Below are 26,728 nucleotides of genomic sequence, written 5' to 3' on the forward strand. Positions count from 1 at the left end.
GGAACACAGCTCCTTCCTACCATGAGCATTTAAGCGAGAAACTGAAAGCTCAGGCCTGTGCAGTGGTAACAGCAATATATACCTGCATGAGCATTCAACCTCTTGCTTTTAAACCCACTCACTCTCAATTCTTTCAAAGGGTGGGGTGAGATCAGGAAGGCTTTTGACCCCACCTCACCCTGTGACAGCATGATAGAGGGTGAGATGACTGGTCTCACAGCCCTGAGCACTGCAGGGCTGAAGTGCAGAGAGAAAGGGCTGCACTTACAGGTAATGCTGCAGGCAATTGGGGTGACATCTATGTGTGTACTGCCCCTGTGGATGTCACCATCTCTGTAAAATTAGTTTGATGGCTGGTGCAGGCGCCTCCCTGCGCCAGCTCTCAGACAGGTTCCCTAACATGGGCTGCTGCATGCAGCAAGGGTAGACTTTGATATTATACCAATAGGGCAGAAAACAAGGAGTGTGCCACAACTCCTATAAAGGTGAGTCACCACTCCTCATAAGTAATTCAATCTACGCCTCATTGAAACCCACTCACATTTCCAGGAATTTTAGCACACTTAGTACACCTTTCATGCAGTATCACTCGTTAGTTGATCCGTTACGAAGTCTCTTGAAATAATATATTGATAATTTGCAAGCACATTTACGTTTGAAGATGTAGCTTCAAAAGTTTGTAGGAAATGTCACGGGTAAGTGCCTGTAATCCTGTTGGAATTTCATTAAACATCATGTTCTTGTATTAAGCAGCACGTGCTGTAGTTACAGACAGTTCTTCTGGATGCCGGGAAAACTGTGAAACTTCTAATTTTTAAACATGGATCTGGTTGCAGTTTGATCTTGTCTTGTTCAATAACTTGTCATGCACAACAAAGTAAAAACCTTTCATTAATTATGCTCTTTGCCTTTCTTAACCTTTGTGAACTAAAACCTCAGAATCATCTTTTCTACACTGAAATACACGCAGCAAAAAAAGCTCTTGAAGCAGACTGTAACTCAAAATTTAGACCAAAAGCAAAACTACCAACCTTCTGAAAAGGGTGATGAATGCTCTGAGATGTGTGCGATCACATCATGCAGGTGTCATGTTTAAATATTGAACCACTTCCAATAGAGGAAAACATAAACTCTTTCAGAGCATACATCCCACTAGTTTTTTAGGTACAGACTGGGCAGCTTTACGAGGCATGCTGTAATCTAGACTATGGCTAGAAGCAACTTCCATCTTTTCCATTTGTTCCTGTTCATGCCCTTCTTAAATGCATGCTTTTGGATGGCCGGCATGCTTAATTAGTCCCGCCTTTTTGTGTTTCAAACCCTTCCGGGAGACTGCCCCTGTTACATGTGGTCTTACGCTTTTTTATATAGGTTCTATTGTGCGCACTATTTGTTTGTGTGCTTCAGCTTGTGTATCTGTACAAAAGGGTGTGGTGATGGACGGAGCATCTGAACCGACGCTGTCATCGCACCCCACCTGCGGGACATCATCAACACCTCCTTCACCACCGCCACCTTCCCTGAGAGCTGGAAGCACGCCGAACTCAGCGCTCTACTCAAGAAACCAACAGCGGACCCCACCGAACTCAAGAATTACCGCCCCATCTCGCTGCTCCCGTTTCCGGCCAAAGTCATCGAGAAGACCATCAACAAGCAGCTGGCCGCCTTCCTCGAGACGAATGGATCCCTCGACCCCTCGCAGTCTGGCTTCCGGGCCAACCACAGCACCGAGACCGCCCTCATCGCTGCCACCGATGACATTCGAGCCCTGATGGACAACCGAGAAACAGCGGCCCTCATCCTCCTAGACCTCTCCGCGGCCTTTGACACCGTCTGCCACCGCACCCTAGCGCAGCACCTCAACAACGTCGGAATCCAGGAGAAGGCACTGGAATGGATCATCTCCTTCCTCGACGGAAGGACACAGAGAGTCCGCCTACCACCGTACAAGTCAGAGGCCACCGAAGTCATCTGCGGCGTACCCAAGGATCCTCGCTGAGCCCAACCCTCTTCAACGTCTACATGAGCCCCCTCGCGGCCATCGCACGCCAACACAACCTGAACATCATCTCCTAAGCCGACGACACCCAGCTGATCCTCTCCCTGTCCAACGACCCCGCCGCCGCCAGAGCCAACTTTCATGAAGGGATGAAAGAGGTAGCCGAGTGGATGTCGACCAGCCGCCTGAAGCTGAACTCGGACAAGACGGAAGTCCTCATCCTGGGATCCTCGCCCTCCGCCTGGGACGACTCCTGGTGGCCCCCCGCCCTGGGCACCGCACCCAAACCGACAGACCACGCACGCAACCTGGGCTTCATCCTGGACTCCTCCCTCTCCATGACCAAACAAGTCAACGCCGTCTCCTCGTCATGCTTCAACATCCTGCGCATGCTACGTAAGATCTTCCGGTGGATCCCCACCGAGACCAGGAAGACGGTCACCCAGGCCCTCGTCACCAGCTGACTGGACTACGGCAACGCCCTCTACGCCGGAACCACCGCCAAGCTCCAGAAGAGACTCCAACGGATCAAGAACGCCTCAGCCAGACTCATCCTCGACGTCCCACGACACAGCCACATCTCCGGACACCTGAGAGACCTGCACTGGCTCCCGGTCAACAAGAGAATCACCTTCCGTCCCCTCACCCACGCACACAAAGCCCTTCACGATCAAGGCCCGAGCTACCTCAACAACCGCATCAACTTCTACGCTCCCAAACGACACCTCCGATCAGCCAGTCACGCCCTCGCCGCCGTCCCCCGCATCCGAAGAGCGACGACAGGAGGAAGGTCCTTCTCCTACCTGGCCGCAAAGACCTGGAACTCCCTCCCGACCGACCTGCGCCTGACCCAAGACCACCTCGCCTTCAGGAAGAAGCTCAAGACCTGGCTGTTCGAGCAGTAGCAGCACCCCCCCCCCTAGCGCCTTGAGACCCTCCGGGTAAGTAGAGCGCTCTATAAATGTCTATGATTGATTGATTGATTGAACCAATCAAACACTCACACCCAGTCAACAGATCTGGGTTTAATCCATCACAGTTCTTTAGCCCACTCTACCACCCCAGTTCAGACATGGCCATATGCAAATCAGTCTGACCCTGTGCCTCATGGGAACAGTCCAGCCTGGACCGGAAACAAGCTTCCTAGGACCAGTTGCTGGCATTACAGCCGTCTTCATGTCTGAACTGGGGTGGCTTAGTGAGCAAAATAACGATGGATTAAACCCAGATCTGTGACTGGGGTGAATGTTTTGCCATTGTGCAACATTCCGTCCATCATCTTGTGTGTTTTGCTGTTCATCCTATGTGGGAAGGGTATGCCCAGACGTGGGTCCCATGCTCACTAAGCCACTGGAGTCAAGCTATCCTGGCTGAAGACGGCTGATAGCCAGAAACCGGTCCTTGGATGCTTAAGTCCGGTCCAGGAATACATGGCTTGGCAGTTTGGGCTGGACTGTTCCCATGAGGAAAAGGGTCAAGACTGATTTGCATATGACCATGTCTAAACTGGGGTGGCTTAGTGAGCAAAATAACGATGGATTAAACCCAGACCTGTGACCGAGGGTGAATGTTTTGCCATTGTGCAACATTCCGTCCATCATCTTGTGTGTTTTGCTTTTCACCCTATGTGTGAAGGGTATGCCCAGACGTGGATCCCGTGCTCACTAAGCCACTGGAGTCAAGCTATCCTGGCTGAAGACGGCTGATAGCCAGAAACCGGTCCTAGGATGCTGGATTCCGGTCCAGGGAAGACGTGGCTTGGCAGTTCGGGCTGGACTGTTCCCATGAGGAACAGGGTCAAGACTGATTTGCATATGGCCATGTCTGAACTGGGGTAGCTTAGTGAGCAAAATAACGATGGATTAAACCCAGATCTGTGACTGGGGGTGAATGATTTGCCATTGTGCAACATTCCGTCCATCATCTTGTGTGTTCAGCTTGTGTATCAGCACAGCACCCGCTTCATGGACGCTGTGCTTCATGTTTCGGTTGGAATTTGCGTTATGGGTTTAATGATCGTTTTCCTTTGGAGGCCATTGTATTTCACCACTGCGTCTTGTTTCCTGCTCGTGGCAGCCTGCTAGCCCTGTGCCGTCTCTCTCTTCATCCCGGCCCCCACCACCCATTGCATTAGCTGCTTGTATTTTAAGTGATTTGTCCAAAATCACAGGATGTTGAGCTGATGCTGAGAACTCCTGGGTCGGCAGCTCTGGCCTTGCGCCCTTCAAAGCATGTTTGATGCCGTTTCATTGCTGTTTTTAAATGTTTCCAGATGGAGTAATTTATAAGCTGAAATGATGTTCCAGTCACATTACATGCCATCTCTCCCAACCCCCTCATTGCTTTCATTTTCACCATCATGCTTTGTTTCCAGCTTGCCCCGTGCCGCCTATCTCTACACCTTGACCCCGCAACCACCACCCCATTGAGATCGCTTCTTGTATTTTAAGTGTTTTGCACAAAATCACAGGACACCGCTTGCTCATCGGTGACTCAACACCCTGAAAGCTCTGGGGGAGCACAATATGCTTAAAAGTCCCAAAGACGAGAGCTATTGCATTGAAAATGCTTGTTTTAAACTATATCCCCATGAAGAAAACCCTGCTCCACAATTCGCTGTTCTCCCTGTGAGATTGGAGAGACACAGACTCGCATAGTATAAGCACATAGTATTTCAAGTTTGCTGAGCTCTTTAAAGCATCTGTGGGTAGAGCTTGATGCGAGTGGGTTATCTTCCATGGGCTTTTATAAAAAAACATTTTTTAAGGTATTTAAGCGTTATACCTTACATCAAGGAATACATGCAACCATGGCTGTGAAAAGAAATGTGCCCCAGTAACACGTTATTTAGAGCAACTATACTAATAAACACACATTAGCATTTATTACTACAGTGCAAAGGACTAATTGGAGGCTGTTTCCACAGTACAGCAAAATGTACATGAGGAGCAACACAGTTTACCGCCTCATAGAGTGCTTGTAACACAATTTACACAAGGAAAACCGCTTTCCTAATAGTCACAAGCACTCTTCAATCCCTTGTATCATGATTTGGTTGACTATCTTTTATTTAAATAAGTAGACATGAAAAAAATGCCATGGCTTAAACCCTACATGCAGACATGCAAAGCATAATATGCTATCTATTACCAACTTTGAGGGCGAGTAGGGGCACCATTTTTCATTTGAAGCTTCGCCTCTCGCGGGTCATCCCGTCTCCTCGCACTCAGCCAAAATCATAACTAGCATGTGTAGGTCCGCCTCTTATGTGTATATATTGTCCACCTGCTTTATCTTAGTGCATTATCTTTCTTGTTCTATGCAATCTTTCTTCTAATGCAGGCTTTCCCAACGAGTTGCTCACAAGCTAGTAGCTCTCCAGCTACTTTTAAGTAGCTCTCCTTTGTGTAGCTCATCCTACTAAATAAGAAGCTTTTGTGTGGTTGAATTAATGTATGTATAGCAAATGTTAAAAGCATGTGTTAGAGGTACAAAATGTTTGTATTTACAGACCTCATTTGTACCAGGTGTACTGCAGCTATGGCGCTTCTGTACTACCTCTGTAGAATCAATAGAACTTGATAAAGCATTTTTTACATTACTAATGGCAACCCTGTCTGTGCCTACTCAGGGAATCACTGATGGTAGTCTTGCATGGAGTGGACACCAATCTTGTCTGATAAGCTCTTTATTACAACAGTATTAATAGTTGCTCAGGATGATATTCACTGAACATAAATAGCTCTTTTTACAGAAAAGAATGGCGACCCCCTATTCTAATATTTCTATGCAATACAATCACAAAATCCATTAATCTCTGTTACGCGTCCAAGACCCCACTGAACCAAAGAACTTAGTTTGGTAGGGTTCAAGGTTTAACAATTGTACGTACGTAGAACCTTGTATCCTGTATCAGTAGACATGTTGCTCTATAATGATCTGATTAACTTTCACCACAGAATTTTCTGAACACAACCTACAAACTCCCTCTTTCAAAACTATTTTACTGTTGCAAAAAATGTCTTCCAATGAAAAAAGATAATACAGGGCTACATTGCTTCAATACTACAGCTCTATCTAGTGTAGCCCATTTGCCTTTTCTATCATTTTATGGCCTTTACTACTATGCCTCTCTCTCTCTCTAAATCGTACTCTAGACCAGTGTACAATTTAAGTACATCAGACCGTAATAAATTATTGATTGCCCAATTGTGGGACTTTAATCCCTGGCACTTGTTTAAATGCATTTTAGTTACTGGTTAACAGTAATGTTGTACAAAGCTCTTAAAGAGCCTACTGCCTTCCAAATTGCTTCAGACGTCTCAACATGTTAGAGGATAAAACTGTGTTCCTTGGACACCAATAAAGGACACTGTAATAGTCCTGCAAAAAGAGGGGTCCCAAATGTGGTTTCTTGAGGGCCATAGCAATGCAGATTTTTGTGATAACGGAACAGGTAATGATTTCTATTGAGATTAATATAATGCACTTTTTTCCATGTGGTACAGATGTAAATCTGGAATTGGTGGTAGCACCTGAGCTTGTGGTGCCTACTGGAAAAAAAATATTATGTACTCTGGGCAGCATCTGTCATGTTTCAAATGTGTCCTACACTGATGCTGGTCTTTGTGTCCTCTCCAGCTTGCTACGTTATTGCCTGTTGCCATGGCAGTTTGGAGATATCATAGCTCTTTTTCAGTCTTACCTTACCATACAGTTTTTGCATTCTCCCTTTGCTCGTAGGAACATTTAACAAGGTCTTGGTACATTTAAAAATTGGTACTGAATGTTTGTACATTACATGCGAAATTTGACTTGTTGACAAATATGACACTAGAATTGTTTGCAGGGTCCATACTCGAAAGACTCTATGGCCAGCCAATCAAAGTATGGCCATTGTGGATTTTTGTATCATTTCAAAGCTGCTTTTTAATCTAGATATTATTTTTTTCAACTACAGTTCCAATGTCTTGTTGGATGAAAACTTCACACCAAAACTTGGACATTCAGGTGTGCGTTTTGATCACAAGGCAGACTTCACTCGAGTGGCTACAAAGATGCTCAGTGCCTGTCAAGCATACCTTCCAGAAGAGTACATCCGAAGCGGACAGTTAACAGCAGGAGTTGACATCTTCAGCTGCGGGATAGTATGTACTTGGTTCTCCATTTACTGCTTAGATGGCTTGGTGGTATTTATCAATGTTGTTTTATTTAGTTTGAGGTTGCTATCTGCAGGCCATTTTACCTCTTCATTTCTGCTCCAGAACTTTTGGTAATTGTTAAACTAGCCTATACTTTACTTGCTGTTGTGTGCAGCGAGGAGGGAGGCATCAGTCTCCAGTTTGAATTATGCTGTTTTTGAGAGTGTGGTGTGTGTACTCTGATGAAGTCAGGCGTGGCCAAGCAGTAATATTGTTAAGGGTGGTTTATGAGAATGTTGACAGTAGTTTCTCTGTGGGACTGGTTAAACGTGTGGTGAAGAAGAATTGGATGGTGATGGACACATAAGGTCATGGGACTGATGGGTAATTCAGAGAGTTAATCATCAGGTTCTCGTGCAAGATATACTGCCTGATGTACCTTTGGTGTGATTGGAGTTTTTGATCATTTAGTGTATTCCTGGTGTTTGAGGTTATGTGCTACAAGGTGGTCTAAAATAGTGAGCGGGAGTGGCCTATTGATTTAAGTCTATTCTCTTTTTTTTGCTGTGAATGTAAAGGCGATATCAATAAATAAAGCGAGAAACAAAAGATGGATGGTTTTGTGTGTATTGTTGAAATTGTAGAATGAATAGTGTGAAAGTTTGTTTTCCCTTAAGCTAAGCTTAAGATGTTTCATAAATGACAGTAGTATCACCTCTTTTGTAAAGCCAATGCTCAGTGTGGATGGAACAGTTCCCTAGCACAGAATCAGCCGAGACGATGTTGCACTACATGGTGAGTGGGGCCAGACTGGCCTTTTAACTCATCGGGCATTTCTACAGTGGCTGGAGCCATTGAAGTCCAGTTTTTGAAGACCTGGGCTACCACTGTGCCTTCAAAAAGACTCACCACCTCCCATGGGAAGTAGGCACAACAGTAGCATAAAGAGAGCGAGCAAGAAGAAAGGTAGACCGGAGCGGACTGGCTTGACCATTTTTGTCAAGGCTGTTTTTGGTTCTCATTCCAACTCGAATGAGGCACCCTGTTCCAGTAATGAAAAGATGGTTGGTCTTGTGCCTTCTTTGTTTGACTGCAGACCTGGTGTTAAGAAGGATGCATGAAATACTACATGTCTGTGTTGGTGTTGCAATTCTGTTCTGTAACTGTTTTAAAGGGTTTTATGATTTGTCATGGTAGGCAGCCGTGGTTGTTTTGTGACTGATTATTTTTGATCTGGCATTAGCCAGGACCCTTTCAGTTTACTAAAATTGTATGTATAATGAAATTACTTATAGGGGCTTTCAGCCAGAACTCTTCATATTTTTGTCTATTGTTGTCATTCACATTTTTCTTCCACCCACTACAGCACATTGCATGGGGCAATGGATCAGCACACTTCTGCTATTGGCTGACTCCACTGTGCTATGAATGACGGAATTCTGTTGTTTCACAAGCAGCACATTCTCACAACAACATAGTTCCCTTCAATGCCAGGGACTAATATGACAATGGGTGCGTTTGAAGGCCAAAAGAATATTTTTGCATTTAGCCACTATTTTTTCAATCTAACGAGGCCCAGCAGTTTCACAAACAATAAAGGTATGGAAAGCCCTGACAAAACACTACAGGCATCGACAAAGTTAAAAAGCGTGCAGCCTACGCCTGAACTATTTGTTTTGTTAATGCTTCCTGTATGTGATGGGTGATATTCTCGAGTGGTACGATGGAGTATCATGATCAAGTAAGTGGATGGCTAAGTGATGGAAGCATAAACTAGAGAGTGTGTGAACAGTTATGTGGTTTCAGTGTACAAGTAGCAAGTGCGTAAGGGAATAATGGTAAGTGTTGTGGTTGGGATGAGTTGTTGGGCAATTTAGGACTTTCAGGAAAGAAATCGAAACTCTTATTCTGATTTCAAGTTGTCTTTTTTCCATAAGCAACTTATGGTAACTCTAGTGTTTTTGTTGGCACTATATTAAGCAATGATTATGATGGTTGTGCAATGAATGGAGTTAGCTGGTGTGACTTGTGTGGTGAAACAGTTGGTTGAAAGATGGAATGCTACAGATAAGTAGAATGTGTTAGTGGAGCATTGCACCTTGGGTTGTTGGATTGATTTAATGAGGTAAAACATGAGTGAAGTGGGTGCATGGCACAGTGAGTGAAATGATGTGTTGGGGAAGTAATAAATAGCATAGGTATTTAGAGTTAAACACAGCAGAATAAGTGGAGCAAATGGATGGCTGCTGAAGTGAGCAATTAAGTGGGGTGAATGGACTTAGTGTAGGAGTGTGAGAGGTCCATTGTAGAATGACCAGTGGTCAAAATGTGTAGTAGCTTTAAGCATTAGTAAGGTTTAACTGAGCTGAAACCCTTCTTGAGGCATGCAAAACAATGCATCTTTGCACTGGTGTGCATACCTCGAGGTGCCTGTCCAGTCAAACGATTCCCTACAGTTATGCCACCCTTTATCAGTTTCATGGCATCTAGACGTTGACGTGACTTCTTTCTTATGGAATGCATTAAACACTAGAATTAAAAGGTATGAAAACACAATATGAGGTGCTATAATAAAGATAATTGGCTGCATCTTCATAAGATAGTGACTATGTTAGTGAAAGGCAGCATTTCTTACCCTGTAGTCCGTAGATTCCTGGGGGTCCGCAAACTCTACTTAGGTGGTCTGAGACTGTTCACAAAATCAAATAACAGAAGCTAAATAAAGTAAATATAAATACAAATGTACAATAAAAATATGAAAACACTAAGAATGTGAAGAATTTGAAATTGGAAGCTAAACATTAAGTTGGTATCCTTTTTTGGCAGCAGTGCAAGTACAGTAAACAGAATCTAGTATGGATAGATGGTGGCCTCAACTGAAGCACTGGTATGTGTGGATAAAAAGAGCATGCATTAAGCACAAAAAAGACAAAATGATATGCTAGGGCGCTCAACCTCTGACTTGGGGATCTGGGTTCGAGTCTCAGTAACGACGCTAAACATCCTGTGATTCTGGGCAAATCACTTAATCTCCCCGTGCCTAACAAAAATGAATGTGTCCTCATGTAACGTAACTGGTGCTATGTAAAGCGCTTGGATACCCGATTCGGGTCAAGTTGGTGCTATATAAAACTCGTTAAATAAAAAAAAATTCCAACCCTCCCACTAAAGTTAAAATTTCAGTTTATATTTGTGGTTGTGAAATAAATAAAATCTCCTAATTTGCGTTTTTATTAGATCTATACTGGTTCCTGAAGTTTTATGTATTGCTTTGAGGTTGAGGTTAAAATCGTAGAAATTGCTTAGGCTGGGGTCCTCTGCTTTCAATGGTGGTCCAATGTGGATCCCGAGAAGTCAAAAAGTTAAATATCACTGGTTGACTTCATGAGAGTATTTCATTGAGGAGTTATATGATGGGCTTTAATACCATGTACTTTTTTACGGTATTAAAAGTGCACTTTAAGCAAGGCATCTCATTGCCATTCATGTACGTGTCTATAACTCTATTGAAAAATAATTTTACAATTCTCTGTATGGAAGGTAGAGATATGAACATACTGGTTCCTAGTTATCGCCAGTTAGCTCCTGTCTCTTAGGATAAACATTAAAAATACTAAAAACAGTGAATGGAACGCATGACAATCCAGGGCACAGCTCAAAGTTTCCTGCAGAGCTTTTGACAGTCGAATTTTGTGAATGTAGAGGGGGCAATCATTTGAAATATAGTTATTGGAGGCAAACTAAACATTCGCATATTTATGGATATGGTACATATTAGCGACAACAAATAGTACAACAGCATGTTGCATTGACAAGCCTTTATGCTCAAAAGCATAGTGTACAAAGTGAACTATACCCTTAAAACCCCCACACCATCAGCTTTGCATCCAAGATTTTTTCATACTTGAATAAGTGTCGAGACACAGTTCAGCTTTGTAAATAATTATTAACATCAGTTCATCAAAGCACACTCTCCTTCACGATAAAGTGTGCATTTACAGGTTTTGAAATCCAACTCTCTGAGGCCCTTACCTTCTTTTTGACTGAATTGTTTTTCAGGTGCTGGCAGAACTGCTGACTGACAAGAAAGCAATGGAGGAAGGGAAAAGTTCAGTTTATCTGGTAGGAGATTTCAATTCACAAGCTATACCATGTCCTTTAACTCATGTCTGTGTTTAAAATGTATCTATATCCATACCTAGTATCTTAAGTGTGAAGGTTTTCTTGGGTATTTGCTGTTTGTGTGTCCCCCTACCCACTCAGGCCTGCCTTTGTGTCCAGTCACCATTGTGGTCTCTAAGAACTTGCTCAGCAGGGGCTGAGAAATGGGTTCAAGATCATATGTTCTGCAACTAAAGTCCGGGCCTCTAGCATCTTTTCTAATCCTCTGCTGTTCTTCGTCCAGCTTTGAGAGAATGTCTGTGCCCAACTACCAAACTTTTAATACGAGTAAACAAGACGCCAGTCCAAACTTAAACATAAGATAGCAAGATAATGCACAGCGGGTAGAAGTAGAACAGTGTCAAGCAGCAAAAGTGTTCTTACAAGAAAGGAGCCTTTCCATCTATTTTACCGGGACCCCAGAATGAGCTACTGATTTTACCCTGCTCTGTAAAGGAGGCAATTCGATTCCATAAGCCACTTGTTCACACATTTAACTGAGTAAAGTTTGCAATGTCCACGGTGATGAGTTGGTGTACAGCAGTGTAAAATCCAAAGAATAGTAATATTTAGAAAATTAAGATTTTGGAGATGTTCATTTTTCATGCTGAGGATAGTATAACTCGTGTGTTATTTCTGGGTTCATTGAAGATGGGTGGTACTGTATTGTTGAGTTTAATTAGACTTGTGGGGATTAGGTGATTTAGATGTTTTAATTGTAAATACTGTTATGTATGTTCTTTGTAGCCCTGATGAAGTCCCATGTGGGGACGAAACACATTGGCTAGACTGACACTATCTTTTCCAATGAATACTTAAGAATAAATTGGTATTGCTCATTATTTTTGTATCTTTTTTGTATCCCTAAATAAATGGCATTGTCATTTGTATTGGCATTAGCTTTGTTTTTTGCATATGTGATAACTATTGCATTAGCAGAGAGAGAGTGTGAGGTAGTGAGATAGAGAGAGCGAGTGAGGTATTGAAATAGAGAGAGAGTGAGGTAGTGGAGAGAGTGAGGTAGATAGAGAATGAGGTAGTGAGATAGAGAGTGAGGTAGTAAAGAGTGAGGTAGTGAGGGAGAGGGATGTTGTGAGGTAGTGAGATATAAGCATAGAGTGATGTTGTGATGTTGTGAGATAGAGAAAAAGGTCGTGCAAGAGAGTGAAAGTGAGTTAGTGAGACAGAAAGAGTGAGGTAGTGAGATAGAGAGTGAATGAGGTAGTGAGTTAGAGAAAGAGAGTGAAGTTGTGAGGTTGTGAGCTAGAGAGAGAGTGAGGTAGTGATGTTTTGAGAGAGAGAAATTGTGAGATAGTGAGGTAGTGAGAGAGTGGAGTAGTGAGGTAGAGAGTTATGTAGTGAGAGATAGGTAGATAGAGAGTGAGGTAGTGAGAGACAGAGAAAGTGAGGTAGTGAAAGAGTGAGGTAGAGGGATGTTCTGAGGTAGTGAGATACAAACAGTGAGTGAGTTTGTGAGGTAGTGAGATAGAGAGAGTGAGGTAGTGAAAGAGAGTGAAAGTGACTTAGTGAGATAGAAAGAGAGAGTGAGGTAGTGAGAGAGTGAGGTAGATAGAGTGAGGTAGTGAGACAGAGTGAGGTAGTGAAAGAGTGAGTTAGTGATGGAGAGTGATTTTTGGTGGTAGTGAGATAGAAACAATGAGTGATGTTGTGACGTAGTGAGATAGAGAAGGATTGAGGTAGTGTAAGAGATGGTGAAAGTGACTTAGTGAGATAGAAAGAGAGAGTTAGTGAGATAGAGAGTGATGTAGTGAGTTGGAGAGAGAGAGTGAACTTGTGAGCTAGTGAGAGCGAGTGAGTCAGGGAGAGAGTGTTGTAGTTATTTTTTGAATGAGTGACTTGTGTTATAGTTAGGTAGTGAGAGTGATATGGAAATAGATAGAGTGATGTTATGGAGAGAGTTAGTGAGAGAGAGTGAGATAGTGTTATAGATATAATTTGAGTAGTGATGTAGTTATTTTTGTTTTGTGGGAGAGTGAAGTAGATATAGAGTGAGGTAGTGAAAGAATGAGGTAGTGAGGGTGAGAGTTGTTGTGCTGTATTGAGATAGAAACAGAGCGATGTTGTGAAGTAGTGAGCTAGAGAGAGAGTGAAAGTGAGTTAGTGTATTTGAGAGAGAGAGAGAGTGTGGTAGTGAGAGAGAGAGAGAGTGAAGTAGTGAGTTAGAGAGAGAGTGAAGTTGTGTGGTAGTGAGAGAGTGATGTAGGGAATTTTATAGAGAGTGTGTCGTGATATAGTGAGAGAGAGATAGTGAGATAGAAATAGAGTGAGGTAGTATATAGAGAGAGTGTGAGGTAGTGAGATAGAGAGAGAGTGAAGCAGTGAGTTAGAGAGAGTGAAGTTGTGAGGTAGTGAGAGTGTTGTAGTGAATTTTTGAGAGAGTGTGTCGTGATATAGTGAGGCAGTGAGAGTGAGATAGTGAGATAGTAATAGATAGAGTGAGGTAGTGATGTAGAGAGAGTGAGGTAGTGAGATAGAGAGAGTGAAGTAGTGCGTTAGAGAGATAGTTACTGTGGTAGAGATATTGTGATGCTGTGAGAAAGAGTTGAGTAGTGAGGTAGAGATTGAGGTAGAGAGAGAGTGAATGAGAGATAGTGTAGTAGTGTGAGAGATAGTGAGGTAGTGAGAGAGATAGTGAGTTAGTGAAAGAGAGAGTGAGGTAGTGAGAGAGAGTGAGGTAGTGAGAGAGAGTTCGAAGGGACGGTATAGTGGAGCTGAGGAGAGTGAAGGGATGGTGCAGTGAGAGGCTGAGGAGAGTGCATCAGTGAATGGACGGTGCAGGGAGAGGCTGATCAGAGAGTGCATCAGTGAATGGACGGTGCAGGGAGAGGCTGAGCAGAGAGTGCAGCAGTGAAAGGATGGTGCAGGGAGAGGCTGAGGAGAGTGCAGCAGTAAAAGGACGGTGCAGTGGGGGGCTGAGCAGAGAGTGCAGCAGTGAAGGGACGGTGCAGTGGGGATGAGGAGTGAGTGCAGCAGTGAAGGGACAGTGCAGTGAGAGGCTGAGGAGAGTGCAGCAGTGAAGGGACGGTGCAAGGAGAGGCTAAGGAGAGAGTGCAGCAATAAAGGGACGGTGCAGGGAGAGGCTGAGGAGAGAGTGCATCAGTGAAGGGCCGGTGCAGGGAGAGGCTGAGGAGAGAGTGCATCAGTGAAGGGATGGTGCAGGGAGAGGCTGAGGAGAGAGTGCAGCAGTGAAGGGATGGTGCAGTGAGAGACTGAGGAGAGTGCACCAGTGAAGGGACGGTGCAGGGAGAGGCTGAGGAGAGTGCAGCAGTGAAGGGACGATGCAATGGGGGGCTGAGCAGAGAGTGCATGAGTGAAGGGACAGTGCAGGGAGAGGCTGAGGAGAGTGCAGCAGTGAAGGGACGATGCAATGGGAGGCTGAGCAGAGAGTGCATCAGTGAATGGACGGTGCAGGGAGAGGCTGAGCAGAGAGTGCAGCAGTGAAGGGAGGGTGCAGAGTGCAACAGTGAAGGGACGGTATAGTGGAGCTGAGGAGAGAGTGAAGGGATGGTGCAGTGAGAGGCTGAGGAGAGTGCATCAGTGAAGGGACGGTACCGTAAGAGACTGAGGAGAGAGTGCAGCAGTGAGTGATGGTGCAGTAGAGGAGTGAGGGCTGCAGCCTGGATGAGGGGGCTGAGCAGAGAGTGCAGCAGTGAAGTGATGGCGCAGGGAGAGGCTGAGGAGAGAGTGCTGCAGTGAAGGGATGGTGCAGTGATAGGTTGAGGAGAGTGCATCAGTGAAGGGATGGTGCAGTGAGAGGCTGAGGAAAGTGCAGCAGTGAAGGGACGATGCAATGGGGGGCTGAACAGAGAGTGCATCAGTGAAGGGACGGTGCAGGGAGAGGCTGAGGAGAGTGCAGCAGTGAAGGGACGATGCAATGGGGGGCTGAGCAGAGAGTGCATCAGTGAAGGGACGGTGCAGGGAGAGACTGAGGAGAGTGCAACAGTGAAGAGACGGTATAGTGGAGCTGAGGAGAGAGTGAAGGGATGGTGCAGTAAGAGGCTGAGGAGAGAGTGCAGCAGTGAGTGATGGTGCAGTGGAGGAGTGAGGGCTGCAGCCTGGATGAGGAGGTGGGGGGGGGCTGAGCAGAGAGTGGAGCAGTGAAGCGATGGCGCAGGGAGAGGCTGAGGAGAGAGTGCAGCAGTAAAAGGACAGTGCAGTGTAAAAATAAAAATATGCCTTACCTCTAACATAAACTAAAATCAACATACATACCTGTCTGAACAACTCGGTGCACATGGCTGAAGGGAATCACCACGGGCCATGTTGAACCTAGAAAAGAGAGAATAAACATAAGATTAGAAAAAAAAACCAAAATGGCTTACCTCTGAACGAAAACAACAACAACAACATACATACCCGTCTAAAGAACTTGAAATATAAAACAATTTACCCTGACCTGCAGTTCGCAGCACAGACGATGAAGTCTAGAGTCAACTAAAGATATCGCTACATGGAATTGAAATGTAAAATGTGCACACACAGTCATGTTAAATGCAAAACATTACTATCTCCTAAACACTTTTGTCCTGAGGAATCAATTAAAAAAACAGCTAAACAATATCTATATATCTTAAAGAAACAAATAGCAATTATCTACTATCGATAAAATACAATGTCTAAAAAAAATACGCCATATGGCATTGTCATTTGTATTGGCATTAGCTTTGTTTTTTGCATATGTGATACCTATTGCATTAGCAGAGATAGAGTGAGGTAGATAGAGACTGAGGTAGTAAAGAGTGAGGTAGTAAGGGAGAGGGATGTTGTGAGGTAGTGAGATATAAGCATAGAGTGATGTTGTGATGTAGTGAGATAGTGAAAGAGAGAGTGAAAGTGAGTTAGTGAGATGGAAAGAGTGAGGTAGTGTGATAGAGAGTGATTGAGGTAGTGAGTTAGAGAAAGAGAGTGAAGTTGTGAGGTTGTGAGCTAGAGAGTGAGGTGGTGAGAGAGTGAGGTAGTGATGTTTTGAGAGAGAGAAGTTGTGAGATAGTGAGGTAGTGAGATAGAGTGGAGTAGTGAGGTAGAGAGTTATGTAGTAAGAGTGAGGTAGATAGAGAGTGAGGTAGTGAAAGAGTGAGGGAGAGGGATGTTGTGAGGTAGTGAGATATAAACAGAGAATTGATTTTTTTAATCATAAATAAATGGCATTGTCATTTACATTGCCAATAGCTTGATCGCTCAATAATGGCATTGTCATTTACAATGCCAATAGCTTAATCGCTCGCATATGCATGACCTATTGCATTTACACCCACACAGAGCTACACACACAAAGCCACCCACCCACACAGAGCCACCCACACACAGAGCCACCCACGCACAGAGCCACCCACGCACAGAGCCACCCACGCACAGAGCCACCCACGCACAGAGCCACCCACGCACACACAGCTTTCACAGCCCACACAGCTCTCACAGCCCACACAGCTCTCACAGCCCACACAGCTCTCACAGCCCACACAGCTCTCACAGCCCACACAGCTCTCACAGCCCACACAGCTCTCACAGCCCACACAGCTCACAGCCCACACAGCTCACAGCCCACACAGCCCTCACAGCCCACACAGCTCTCAGCCCACACAGCCCTCAGCCCACACAGCTCTCAGCCCACACAGCTCTCACAGCCCACACAGCTCTCACAGCCCACACAGCTCTCACAGCCCACGCAGCTCTCACAGCCCTCACAGAGTTCCAATCCCACCCAGGCACTCTCCCACAGTGGCCGGAAGTGAGCCCCCCCCCCCCCAATGGGATGCTGGCAAGGGGTTAGAGGCCAGGCTCACCTGAGGGTCCCGGGGAGCAGCGTCTGGAGGCATGAGGCACTGACCGGAGGAAGAGGCCTCCAGAGACAGCTTTCCATCTCTAACCTCATGTTAGCACAACACAGCACTCTCCCACAGTGGCCGGAAGTGATCCCCCCCAAGGGGATGCTGGCAAGGGGTTAGAGGCCAGGCTCACCTGAGGGTCCTGGGGAGCAGCGTCTGGAGGCAGGAGGCACTGTCCAGAGGGAGAGGCCTCCAGAGACAGCTTTACATCTCTAACCTCATGTTAGCACAACACACACCTTGTTTGTCATGCTCCCCAGCCCCACACGAGCTCACCTGACCGATCTCGCCGCCTCCAGTCTGTGGTCCCAAAGCGATCGCCGAATCGTTCCGGTTTGGACGGGCTACTGGGTGTCTCTTGCCCTTTCTCAATCAGCCTCTGGGCTCAGCACAGGTCCAGGCCCGTCCTCACGGCCCACCCAACACGGTGCAACCGGGCTCATTTCCTTTTCTGTGGGCCAATCTACCCTCGTGGGCAGTCAAGCAATGCAGGAGCCCCTCCGTATTTCTGGGTCTCGGCTGGCAGTTCTCTTGTTGGAGCCGGCGGCTCTCCCAGTTTACAGCCTCCGCAACAGTGTAGCCGAGGACGCGGGGTGCTGAACGATCCGGTCCCGGAGTGTCCAGAACGGTCCCCGGTCCTGCTGGCGGCGAGAGAGGCTCTAGGGCCTGGTGTAGCGAGGCACGCCGGGGCCTCAAGTTTCGCGGCTGCCCGGGGGCCCCTGGGTGGTGAGCGGTGCCGAATGAAAGGAGAGGCGTGGGGCGGCTGGCGGTCTATACCCGCCCCAACGCTGACTCTGCCGGACTGTCCATATTTGTCATTGGTGGCCCGTGAGAGCTCAGCGGTGCAGTTGGCGGCCACCGGGGTGATTCTGTCCGCGACGAGGAGACGCAGAGACGCCCAAACAGACAGCGAAAATACACGGACAGCGGGAGGGGGGCGGGAAACAGACAGGGGGAGACGCGGAGACGCCCACCGAAACAGACAGGGGAAAGAAGGCACAAACGGACAGCGAAAATACACGAAGAGCGGGAGGGGGGCGGGAAACAGACAGGGGGAGACGCAGAGACGCCCACCGAAACAGACAGGGGAAAGAAGGCACAAACGAACAGCAAAAATACACGGAGAGCGGGAGGGGGGGTGGGAAACAGACAGGGGGAAGAAGGCACGGAGGGAAACAGACACGATCTTACCTTCACTGCGAAGGATCCAAAATGGCGGACACAAGTTTCCGGATTTTTAGGATTTGTGGCCGTGGTTTTGGTGTTCTGAGTGACCGACAACGTCACTGTCTAAAGAACATCAAAAATTACGCCCCCAAATCCGAAAAGGACGGGGCTACATCGGAGTGACGGATCTCTCCTCCAATGGCTGGCCTCCGTTTAGGAAGCCAGCCAATGAAGGAGAGACAGGGCAGGGAGGCGGGACCTTCTGCGCTACTTTAGTCATTAAATCTCCGGCCTAAGACTGCGCAAGCACAGCCTTTTAGGCCTTCGACCTAAAAACGACCTATACATTTTTATAGTCCACTATGTTTCTGTATATTCTTCGGATTTTACACTGCATACTTGTCAATTGGATGTGCGGGTGGATTATGGGCTCTAATAAGCTTGAGTGCTTCCCTTAATTTGGGTTTTAAATACACACCCACATGCAGATGAGGCATGTTTGGGGTACTAGTCTGGAACATGTGAGGAAATACATGATAAATTGTGCTCCCATCCCAAAAATGATGTAGTGGAAATAGTGTGGGGCGCTATGGCCTGAGAACATTACTAGCAATTTTATGTTAAATGTGCGTGGTGTAATTAATTGGAAAATACTCAGTACTATTTTTACCAACTGAATGCACACAATTTTGTTTAAAAAACAATAAACATACTTATAAAACAAAAAATAAATACAACAGAAAGTACCTTGCCTAAGTTCCCATCACATTCCAATCACCCCATGCATTCATAGCTGTAGCTTGCTCTGATTACATTTGCAAGCTTGACCTTAACAAAGTCAATCTCTGCGGTTTTAAGGGTATTGGCTTTCTGGTAGTTTTTGAGACTACCTTTGGGACTTCTGTGCAGGTACTATTTAATGCGTACCTAGCCAGCTTTCCAGGAACTCTCCCACTATACCTCTGGTCAGCGTTCTTAATGTTTAAACCAGTTTCACCATTAGCCCCTTGCTTCCTTACCCCTGTGGATTCTACTCCGCTCATCCTGAATACCGGGTTTGCGCTGGTCTCTACCTCCAGGAGCTGACCGGTTTCTGCCTTCCACTCTCCTAAGCGCCAATGTACACCGTTGCTCCTTTGTGAGTGCTTCCGCTGCCTCTGCCTCCTTTATCTCAGACGGAGAACCTAGCTGAAGCTCCCAGCCTCTGCATAGCTGGAGTGCAGCTCTCAACCAGCGCTCCGCATTGGGCTTGTGACCTGCTGTGTCCGCCGTGGTTGCTCTCAATGCAGGCACGAACAGGGTGGCATCTGAACACTGAATGCCAAACCTGGTAAGTTGCATAAAGAATTCCTCACTGCCAGCTGTAACAAAACATTAATTTTACTTCCTCTCCTCCAGTAAGCTTTTACCATAGCTCAGTTACAAGTATCTCCGGTGCAGACCGTATCCACCACCTGCCACTAGCCGTCCAAAAGGTTCTCCCTCCAGCTTGCATGTATTGCTGCTAACATACGTGAAAATGGGAGCCCAGAGCCAGAGGGAACGGAATTTGGCCCTACAAAGGCTGGGGTGTGCTCTGTAATCAACAAGGGCACAAGAGGGGTGATGCAATGTGCACCAAAAAGGCACCCATTGGTGACCAGTCGAAGGGTATGGCTAGTGTAAGGATGGATGCTGTCCCGAGATATCTCAAAGAGGCCACTTTAGTATCCATGGGTGAGAACATTGAACCTTTGGCTCCCTGACCTTCCAGTATGGAGAAGTATATGTAGTGGGGCAAAATATCAATGTGTGGAGGTGACCTGAGGGATGTAGGTGCACGTGTAACCATGGCTATGGCCAAACTGGTTTCCCCAGACTAGATCCTTCCAAATTGTCAATTCTGAAAATGTCACAAAGTCTCATCCTGTGGCTGTAGTAGATTTATAGTGGGGATGAGTTACTGGCTCAAAATAAGTAGCAGTGTCCCCTGCCATCCATGTAGATAGTCTGCTGGGCAATGACCTAGAGACGTCTGCCAGTGCAGAAGTGGAAAGGTGGAGCTATAAAGCAATCCTGGGTCTTTTGAAATCGGTGCATGTTACCGCAAGAGCTCAGAAGGCCCTGAAAGAAAGTCATGGGATCCTTGAGCCTGAAATAATGGACAAGGTCCCTTGAGCAAAGTGAAGGGGCAGGACGGATCGCCACCTTCCAAGAGTTCATAGCAGGCCCATAAGAAGCCTAACACCCAGGGGGAGGGTCTGTTGCCTGAGGGAGAGCCTGCTCTCTAGGTAAGCTGCCAAATCGGGCAGAACTCCTGAGAGCAAGGAGTCCCTCCAGAGAGTACCTGAAAAAAGTACACAGGACTTTCCCATCTCTTGAGGAGCTGTGACGGTTAGCTGTCAGACAAGAACTAGGGGTTAAGCTACACTAGTTAAGCTATACTTGGAGGAGGGCCGCCTGTACAGTGAGGGAAAGAACCCCAAATCAGGGACAACTCGAAGATTTGTGGTCCCCTAGCAGTACATGGAGTTTCTCCTTAACCTTACCTATGACATCCCCTTAGCTGGCTATCGGGAGCAGACCAAGAATTGGGACAGGCTGGTCAACCATTTCTACTGGCTCCTGATGGTCGAGAAGGTCAAGTAGTTGTGTTGCTCCTATGTCGCCTACCAAGCCAGTGGCAAGGAAGGGGGCAAGCCAAGGCTCCTCTGATACCACTTCCTGTGGTAGGGACGCTGTTTGAGAGGGTATTGATTTACATTGTGTGGCAAGAGCCCTCCTTGGAATCTTCACCAGGGTTTGGTTCCTCAATGAGGTCATCTCGGTAGAGGCACACATTTCATGTCTTTCTATCTGAAAGCAATGTGGGAGGACTGCGGTGTAGCTTGTAAGCTCACCACCCTCTACCGTTTCCAAGGTAATGGCCTTGTTGATTCATCAAGGCCTTAAAAGGCTTGGTTATCGGTTTTGCCTGAAAAACTCAGGAAATGACAGGATGTTTTCCTCCTATGTCTGTTGTTTGCTAGCGGAGAGTTTCCACAAAAAAGAGAAGGCTTCAGTCTCTTTGAGCTACTCTTTGGACAACCTTTGAGAGGTCCATTAGGCCTGGTAAGAGGGTTGGGAGAGAACCCACAAGGACCCCAAGCAGACATAGTGGACAATGTGCTAGGCCTTCCCTCAAGAATGAAGAAGGTGAATACGAATTTGTAAGCCAGTCAAGAACTTGTGAAGCACTGATATGACCAAACATCTTCACAGGTGGAATACTAGCCGGACGATTTTTGTGGACATTGGAGACTGTAGCTCCCATAGCACTGCAATGGACTGGGTCATACCCAATCCTGGAGAAGTCACCTACTTGGTGGACTTAAGTACCCCCAGGAACCCTCAGAGGGTCATCCACATCCAATGGCTCAAGCTAAAATATGAAAGGGCAGACATCACCATGCTGATGGTGGCAAATGGGCAACAGGAAAAGGCGAGTGAGAATCTCCCTGACTTCTTTTCTCTACTGCACAAGATTGTACTATGGAAGAAGTAATTCTCCTTTCTGCCCTCCTAGACCAGCAACAAAGAGACTGCTATCAGCTGCGGAGTCAGTTTGCAGGGCTGTTTTCACTGACCCCTGGTCTGTCAACATGGTGGACTTGTGATTTTGACCTGGGGCGGCTCAGGATCGTCACCCCACAAATCCCAGATCTGAAAAATAACATGGTAATTAAGTTTATTAATTACCATTCTATTTTTCACCAAGCCGTAACAAACTAAGTGTGAGGGTGGGGCCAGTGCTTCTGAGTGGCAGCATCAAGGAGGTGTACGCTTTCAAATGTCAGCCAGGCATGCGCATTATAAAGTTCTCTGTCTTAGACCGCTCGGTTAGAGAAAGTGCGGGCCTCCAGTGCTATCAGGAGCACTGACAGTGTCTGCTCTGTCCAATCCTGGTGCTCCTCTCATGCTGTGAGATCTGTGCCAGGATTGGGTAGGGCAGTTTCCTGGTCTGGAGCATCCAGGAGGAGAGAACACACTCAAGTGAGAACGATGTTGCGCTGCAAGTTGAAAAGTAAGCCTATTTATTTATTTATTTATTGCCTTTCCACCCTCGGTACAAGCCAGCCACCACTAATGTGGTCACCGGTGACAGCTTGACATTTAAGAGTAAGCTGAGAAAGGTTCTCAGGCCAGGTCAATGCTAGCATCAAGGCTGTGGTTGCCAATATGCTAGAGTTTTTTTTTGTAGAACTTATTTTTGATTTCTAACAGATATTGCAGCAATCATTCAAATACAGGTAGCAGATGCAGTGTCAGCTACGCTATGGGATTCCATCCCACACATACATGATACAGGTAACAATGAGGTAGTCATTAATAGTAAATTTTGAAACAGAATCACGGCTATGTCTTCCAGCTGTCTTTCACTTTTTTACTGCTCACTACTCATGTTGCTCCACCCTCTATCCCCCCCCCCACCAAGATGCTAGAGTTTGGGGGGGTGATATTGCCCTCTAGTAGTCCATCGGGAAGCCCATTGGTACTGGTGCGCCCAATCCCAAAGGCGGGAAGCCTGAGATGAGGTTCTGTGTGGTCTACAGAGGCCTAAATTCAGTCACAAAGACTGATTCCCACGCCATACCAAGAGCTGATGAGATCGATAGGTTTGGGGCAGCAAAATATCTGAGCACCTATGACTGGACTTCTGGCATTATTCTTTAGCGTGAAGACCGCTCCTAATCAATGGTCAAATCCAGGGGCATCTATTTACCACTGATTTGATCATGTTTTTAAGATAAACTGGTTTCGGGACTTTATCTCTTGAGACAAAAAAAACATCCATGCTCTCCGCCCCCCATAGTTACATTAAATAAGGTGCCATATTGCAATGGAATCCTACATAGAAAGCAACAATACTGACATATGCAATATTTTAAACCCCACGCCAGTCTGCACAGGGGAACTCAGTTATGTTTTATTGTGTTTCTTAATTATGTCTGCCAACACTGAAGGCTACCATAAGTATATAAGTAGTGTGGCTCACTGGTTAGAGGCGGCAGACCCGAGAGCAGAGGACGGCCCGGGACCAGGGTTCGATTCCCGACGCGGCAGGTTTCTGGACCAGGGTCAGCGGACTCGATAATTCTCTTGCCTCGATGCCCACTCTGATCAGCGATCACACTCGGCAACTCTGGGCATTAGCTTGCCTCATCTTCACTAACGGCCCCACCAGACCGCCGGGGATGCCTGGTCTCACCCTGGAGATACCCACTAAGGGACCATCTCTCAGGGAAGCCAGGAAGGGGTTCGCAGCGGTCGAAGCGCGGAGATACTCCTCCGGGAGTCGATCCTAGCGCTATATAAAACCTGCAATTAATTAATTAATGTGTGGGATGGAGAATTTTACACTTTCTATTGAAGACATGAAAGGATTGAAAATAGTTCAAACCCAGGAAGCAAACTATTCTAAATGGCAACTAACACAGTGTTAACTACAGGTGTTAGGAAAGTAGAGGAGTAAGCATATATGTATGTGGCATTTGTATAGTGCAGAACTGGCTAAAAGGGCGTGGCTCATTGTAGGGTCAATAGCAATAATGCAGTTAACAAGTGATTGGAGAGAAGCTGGGTTCTGGGAGCAGATGTGTACTGGTATAGCACTGCGTACTGTCCTTTAAAGAGTTGTGTGTATTACTCGTTCCTAAGATGAAGCAAGCAGGGGATAGTCATGACAGGATGGAAATATTGTTCTTGAGCCTGGGGATATATATGGGATAGCTGTACACTTTTTTTTCTTTGTTACACACGTCTTGGTCTCCGGTCCAATGGTATCCTGACTGTGGGTGTGCTGAAAGCCAAACGAGATGGTCAGCTTGTCAACCAGATAATGCAGGGGTGCTGATTGTGATTGGTTTACTGTTACAGCTGGTTTTGAGGAAGGTGTAGGCCAGCAAGTAAGCAAGTGCTCAGTGATAGGTGAATTGGGAATACTGGTGTTGGTAGGCTCTGTGGTGAAGAGAAAGCAGTAAACAGTGTTGTGAACTATATAGTGAGCGGATAGTAATTGAATGAGTTAGTGAGTGGGGTGTGTTGTGGCATCATTAAGGTGTTCTATAGGATGGGCGGAGTTAAAGATATGTTTTTGTGAATGCACTCGTTTGGGCAGTGGAATGATGACTTAGGCTGTGTAGTGAGTGGTGGAGTGATTTGTAGTATTAGCCAGTGTAGTGTAACGGGGTGGGTTAAGTACGTGATACTCATGGGGTGAGATGATAGTTGATTCAGGAGTTAGCCAAGTAAGTGGTGCAGTGGGTGAGCAGAGCGATGGAGTGAACAGCAGGGTGCTTTGTCAGATTTTACGTTACATTTTCCACACCTTCTGTAATCCACAGTGTATGAATCTCTTTAAGCAGTTTTCCAGTTATTATAATATTTGATCCTGGGTCACATTGTGAATACTGCGTTAATTATAGACCCCCAACACAATTTAAAAACCCGTTCACAGGATATGCATGTGAAGTATATAAACCCGTAAATCTTTAAATCCACAGAACACTTTTTTTTATCGAAGTGTTATTTACTTTGCATCATATTTATGTAAGATTACCTTTCAGAATCAGTGGAGGGGTGGGGCACTTTCTGAGAATGCATTGCAACATCAAACATTCACCACCCAGTTTACGTGTTGCAGCTTATCCTGTTTCGTGTGCGTCGTAACCCCGGGTGACCTGCCCGTCCATCTCACTGACCTCAATATTCTCTATTTCTCACCAGAAAGACCTGATGCTGGCCGAGATTCAGAGGGTGAGAGATCGACTGCGAGCAGAAAGGAAGTCCGTCGACGAGGCTGACTGCGGCAGGCTTCCTGCAAAGGAAATAGTTGCCAAATACCTTCCTAGAAATGCCGGGCATCTGCCGGAAGAGGCAGCAGTTATCTATGCCACCGCCATCTGCCAGTGCCTGAGGAAGAAGAAGGCAGAGCTGTTAAAGGTGAGCTTGCCATTTGTCGGGTTTGTTTTTTTGTCTCTCATGAACCCCGACAACTGAATTGTTCTCTTGCAGTTTACAAAAATAACGGCATGGCGGCTGGCCAGGGGTTTCTGGTACAAGTGGAAATTTCCTGACGTGTTCGTAAATGAGATGCAGCTTTTTCCAGAAAGTTGGCAGTACTTCAACTCCTCTCCAAACACGGCAAAAGGATGCGGTCCTCTAAAGGAGTTATTTCGACCACTTATACAGCAGGTTCAGCACCTAGATGAATCTACATCATTGGTATGTGAAGGCCGAACATTAGTACAGTCAGTGGCCTGTTACATGAGGCAGTGTTCTGTACATCATGAAAACAAATAGGCAAAGATAGATACAACCAATATATGTACTGAGAAAAGCATGCCAGCCCCAAACCCAAGGAATGTGTTAGATGAAGATTGCGCCTTAGTAGGGAGTCTTCATTGTCTTTACCTTCTAGTCTTCCATGTCTATACCAGAATACACTAAGTGAACAAAATATTCAATTCATGGGGAGAGGAGTTGGCCTAACGGCTAGGGCGGTCAACCTCGAATCTGGGGAACTGGGTTCGAGTCTCGGCAGTGGCGATGAACATTCTGTGATTTTGGGCAAATCACTTAATCTCCCCATGCCTAACTAAAATGTAAGGTAACTGGTGCTATATAAAGCACTCTGATACCCGATTCGGGTCAAGTTCGTGCTATATAAAACTGTGCAAAAAAAAAAGCCTGGCAAGTGTTGGAGTGAGTAGGGAAGGATGAAACGGGTGAAGATGCCATTTACTGTTAGTCCCTACATAAGGCTAGGTCCTTTTCCCGAAGATGGATGTCCAGCAGGAAAAGAGTTGACCCTACCATACAGTATGGAACACAGATTGGGACATTGTGAAATGGTGCCGGCCTTGCTGTCTCGTGGAGCCAACTTGTCCCCTCAACCTCCATAGCCAAAGGAGCGGGGCCCAAAAATGTTCTCAAGTACAGGCTAAGCACGCTCAATAATACCCTAGATCGAGATAGAACATCTGTAACCCTTTTCAGCTCATATCTTGGGGTTTGCAACCAAACACAAATATAGATTCAAATTGCTATTCGTACGTTGTCGTTGTACAACCTGAAAAGAAATGGACAAATATCACTGAAATATATAAACGGAGACTCATCCACAAACAGGGCTGGACTGGGGACATAAACCAGCCCTAGCATCCAGTTTGACCGGGGCAGGGAAGGGGAGTGGGGTGCTAGCGTGAAGCACTGCTGCCGCTTTTGGTACAGGGGGCCAATATTGCAGCTCTGCTTCAAAACCGGCCCCCTGTAACAAAAGTGGCCCCCACTGCTCCAAAACCACCCCCATACTTCCTGCCCACCAGAAAAATGGCCCGGTACCCGCTATGGCCAGTCCGGCCCTGTCCACAAACATGTCTCAAAAGAGATACATT

General features: G+C 46.2%; 1 protein-coding gene across 2 annotated transcripts in view; it reads left to right on the forward strand.

The window, feature by feature from the left end:
- IRAK2 (interleukin 1 receptor associated kinase 2) overlaps positions 1-26,728 on the forward strand; it is a 183,049-nt gene that overhangs the window by 103,295 nt on the left and 53,026 nt on the right. For both annotated transcript variants that reach the window (XM_086939230.1, XM_086939229.1), the window contains exons 9-11: positions 6,960-7,146; positions 11,200-11,262; positions 25,059-25,274. In XM_086939230.1, the coding sequence (XP_086795356.1) occupies positions 6,960-7,146; positions 11,200-11,262; positions 25,059-25,274 (466 nt within the window). The remainder of the gene's footprint in view (positions 1-6,959; positions 7,147-11,199; positions 11,263-25,058; positions 25,275-26,728) is intronic.

The sequence above is a fragment of the Lissotriton vulgaris genome, chromosome 9 (genome assembly GCF_964263255.1).
Source record: "Lissotriton vulgaris chromosome 9, aLisVul1.2, whole genome shotgun sequence".
Taxonomy (NCBI): Eukaryota; Metazoa; Chordata; class Amphibia; order Caudata; family Salamandridae; genus Lissotriton; species Lissotriton vulgaris.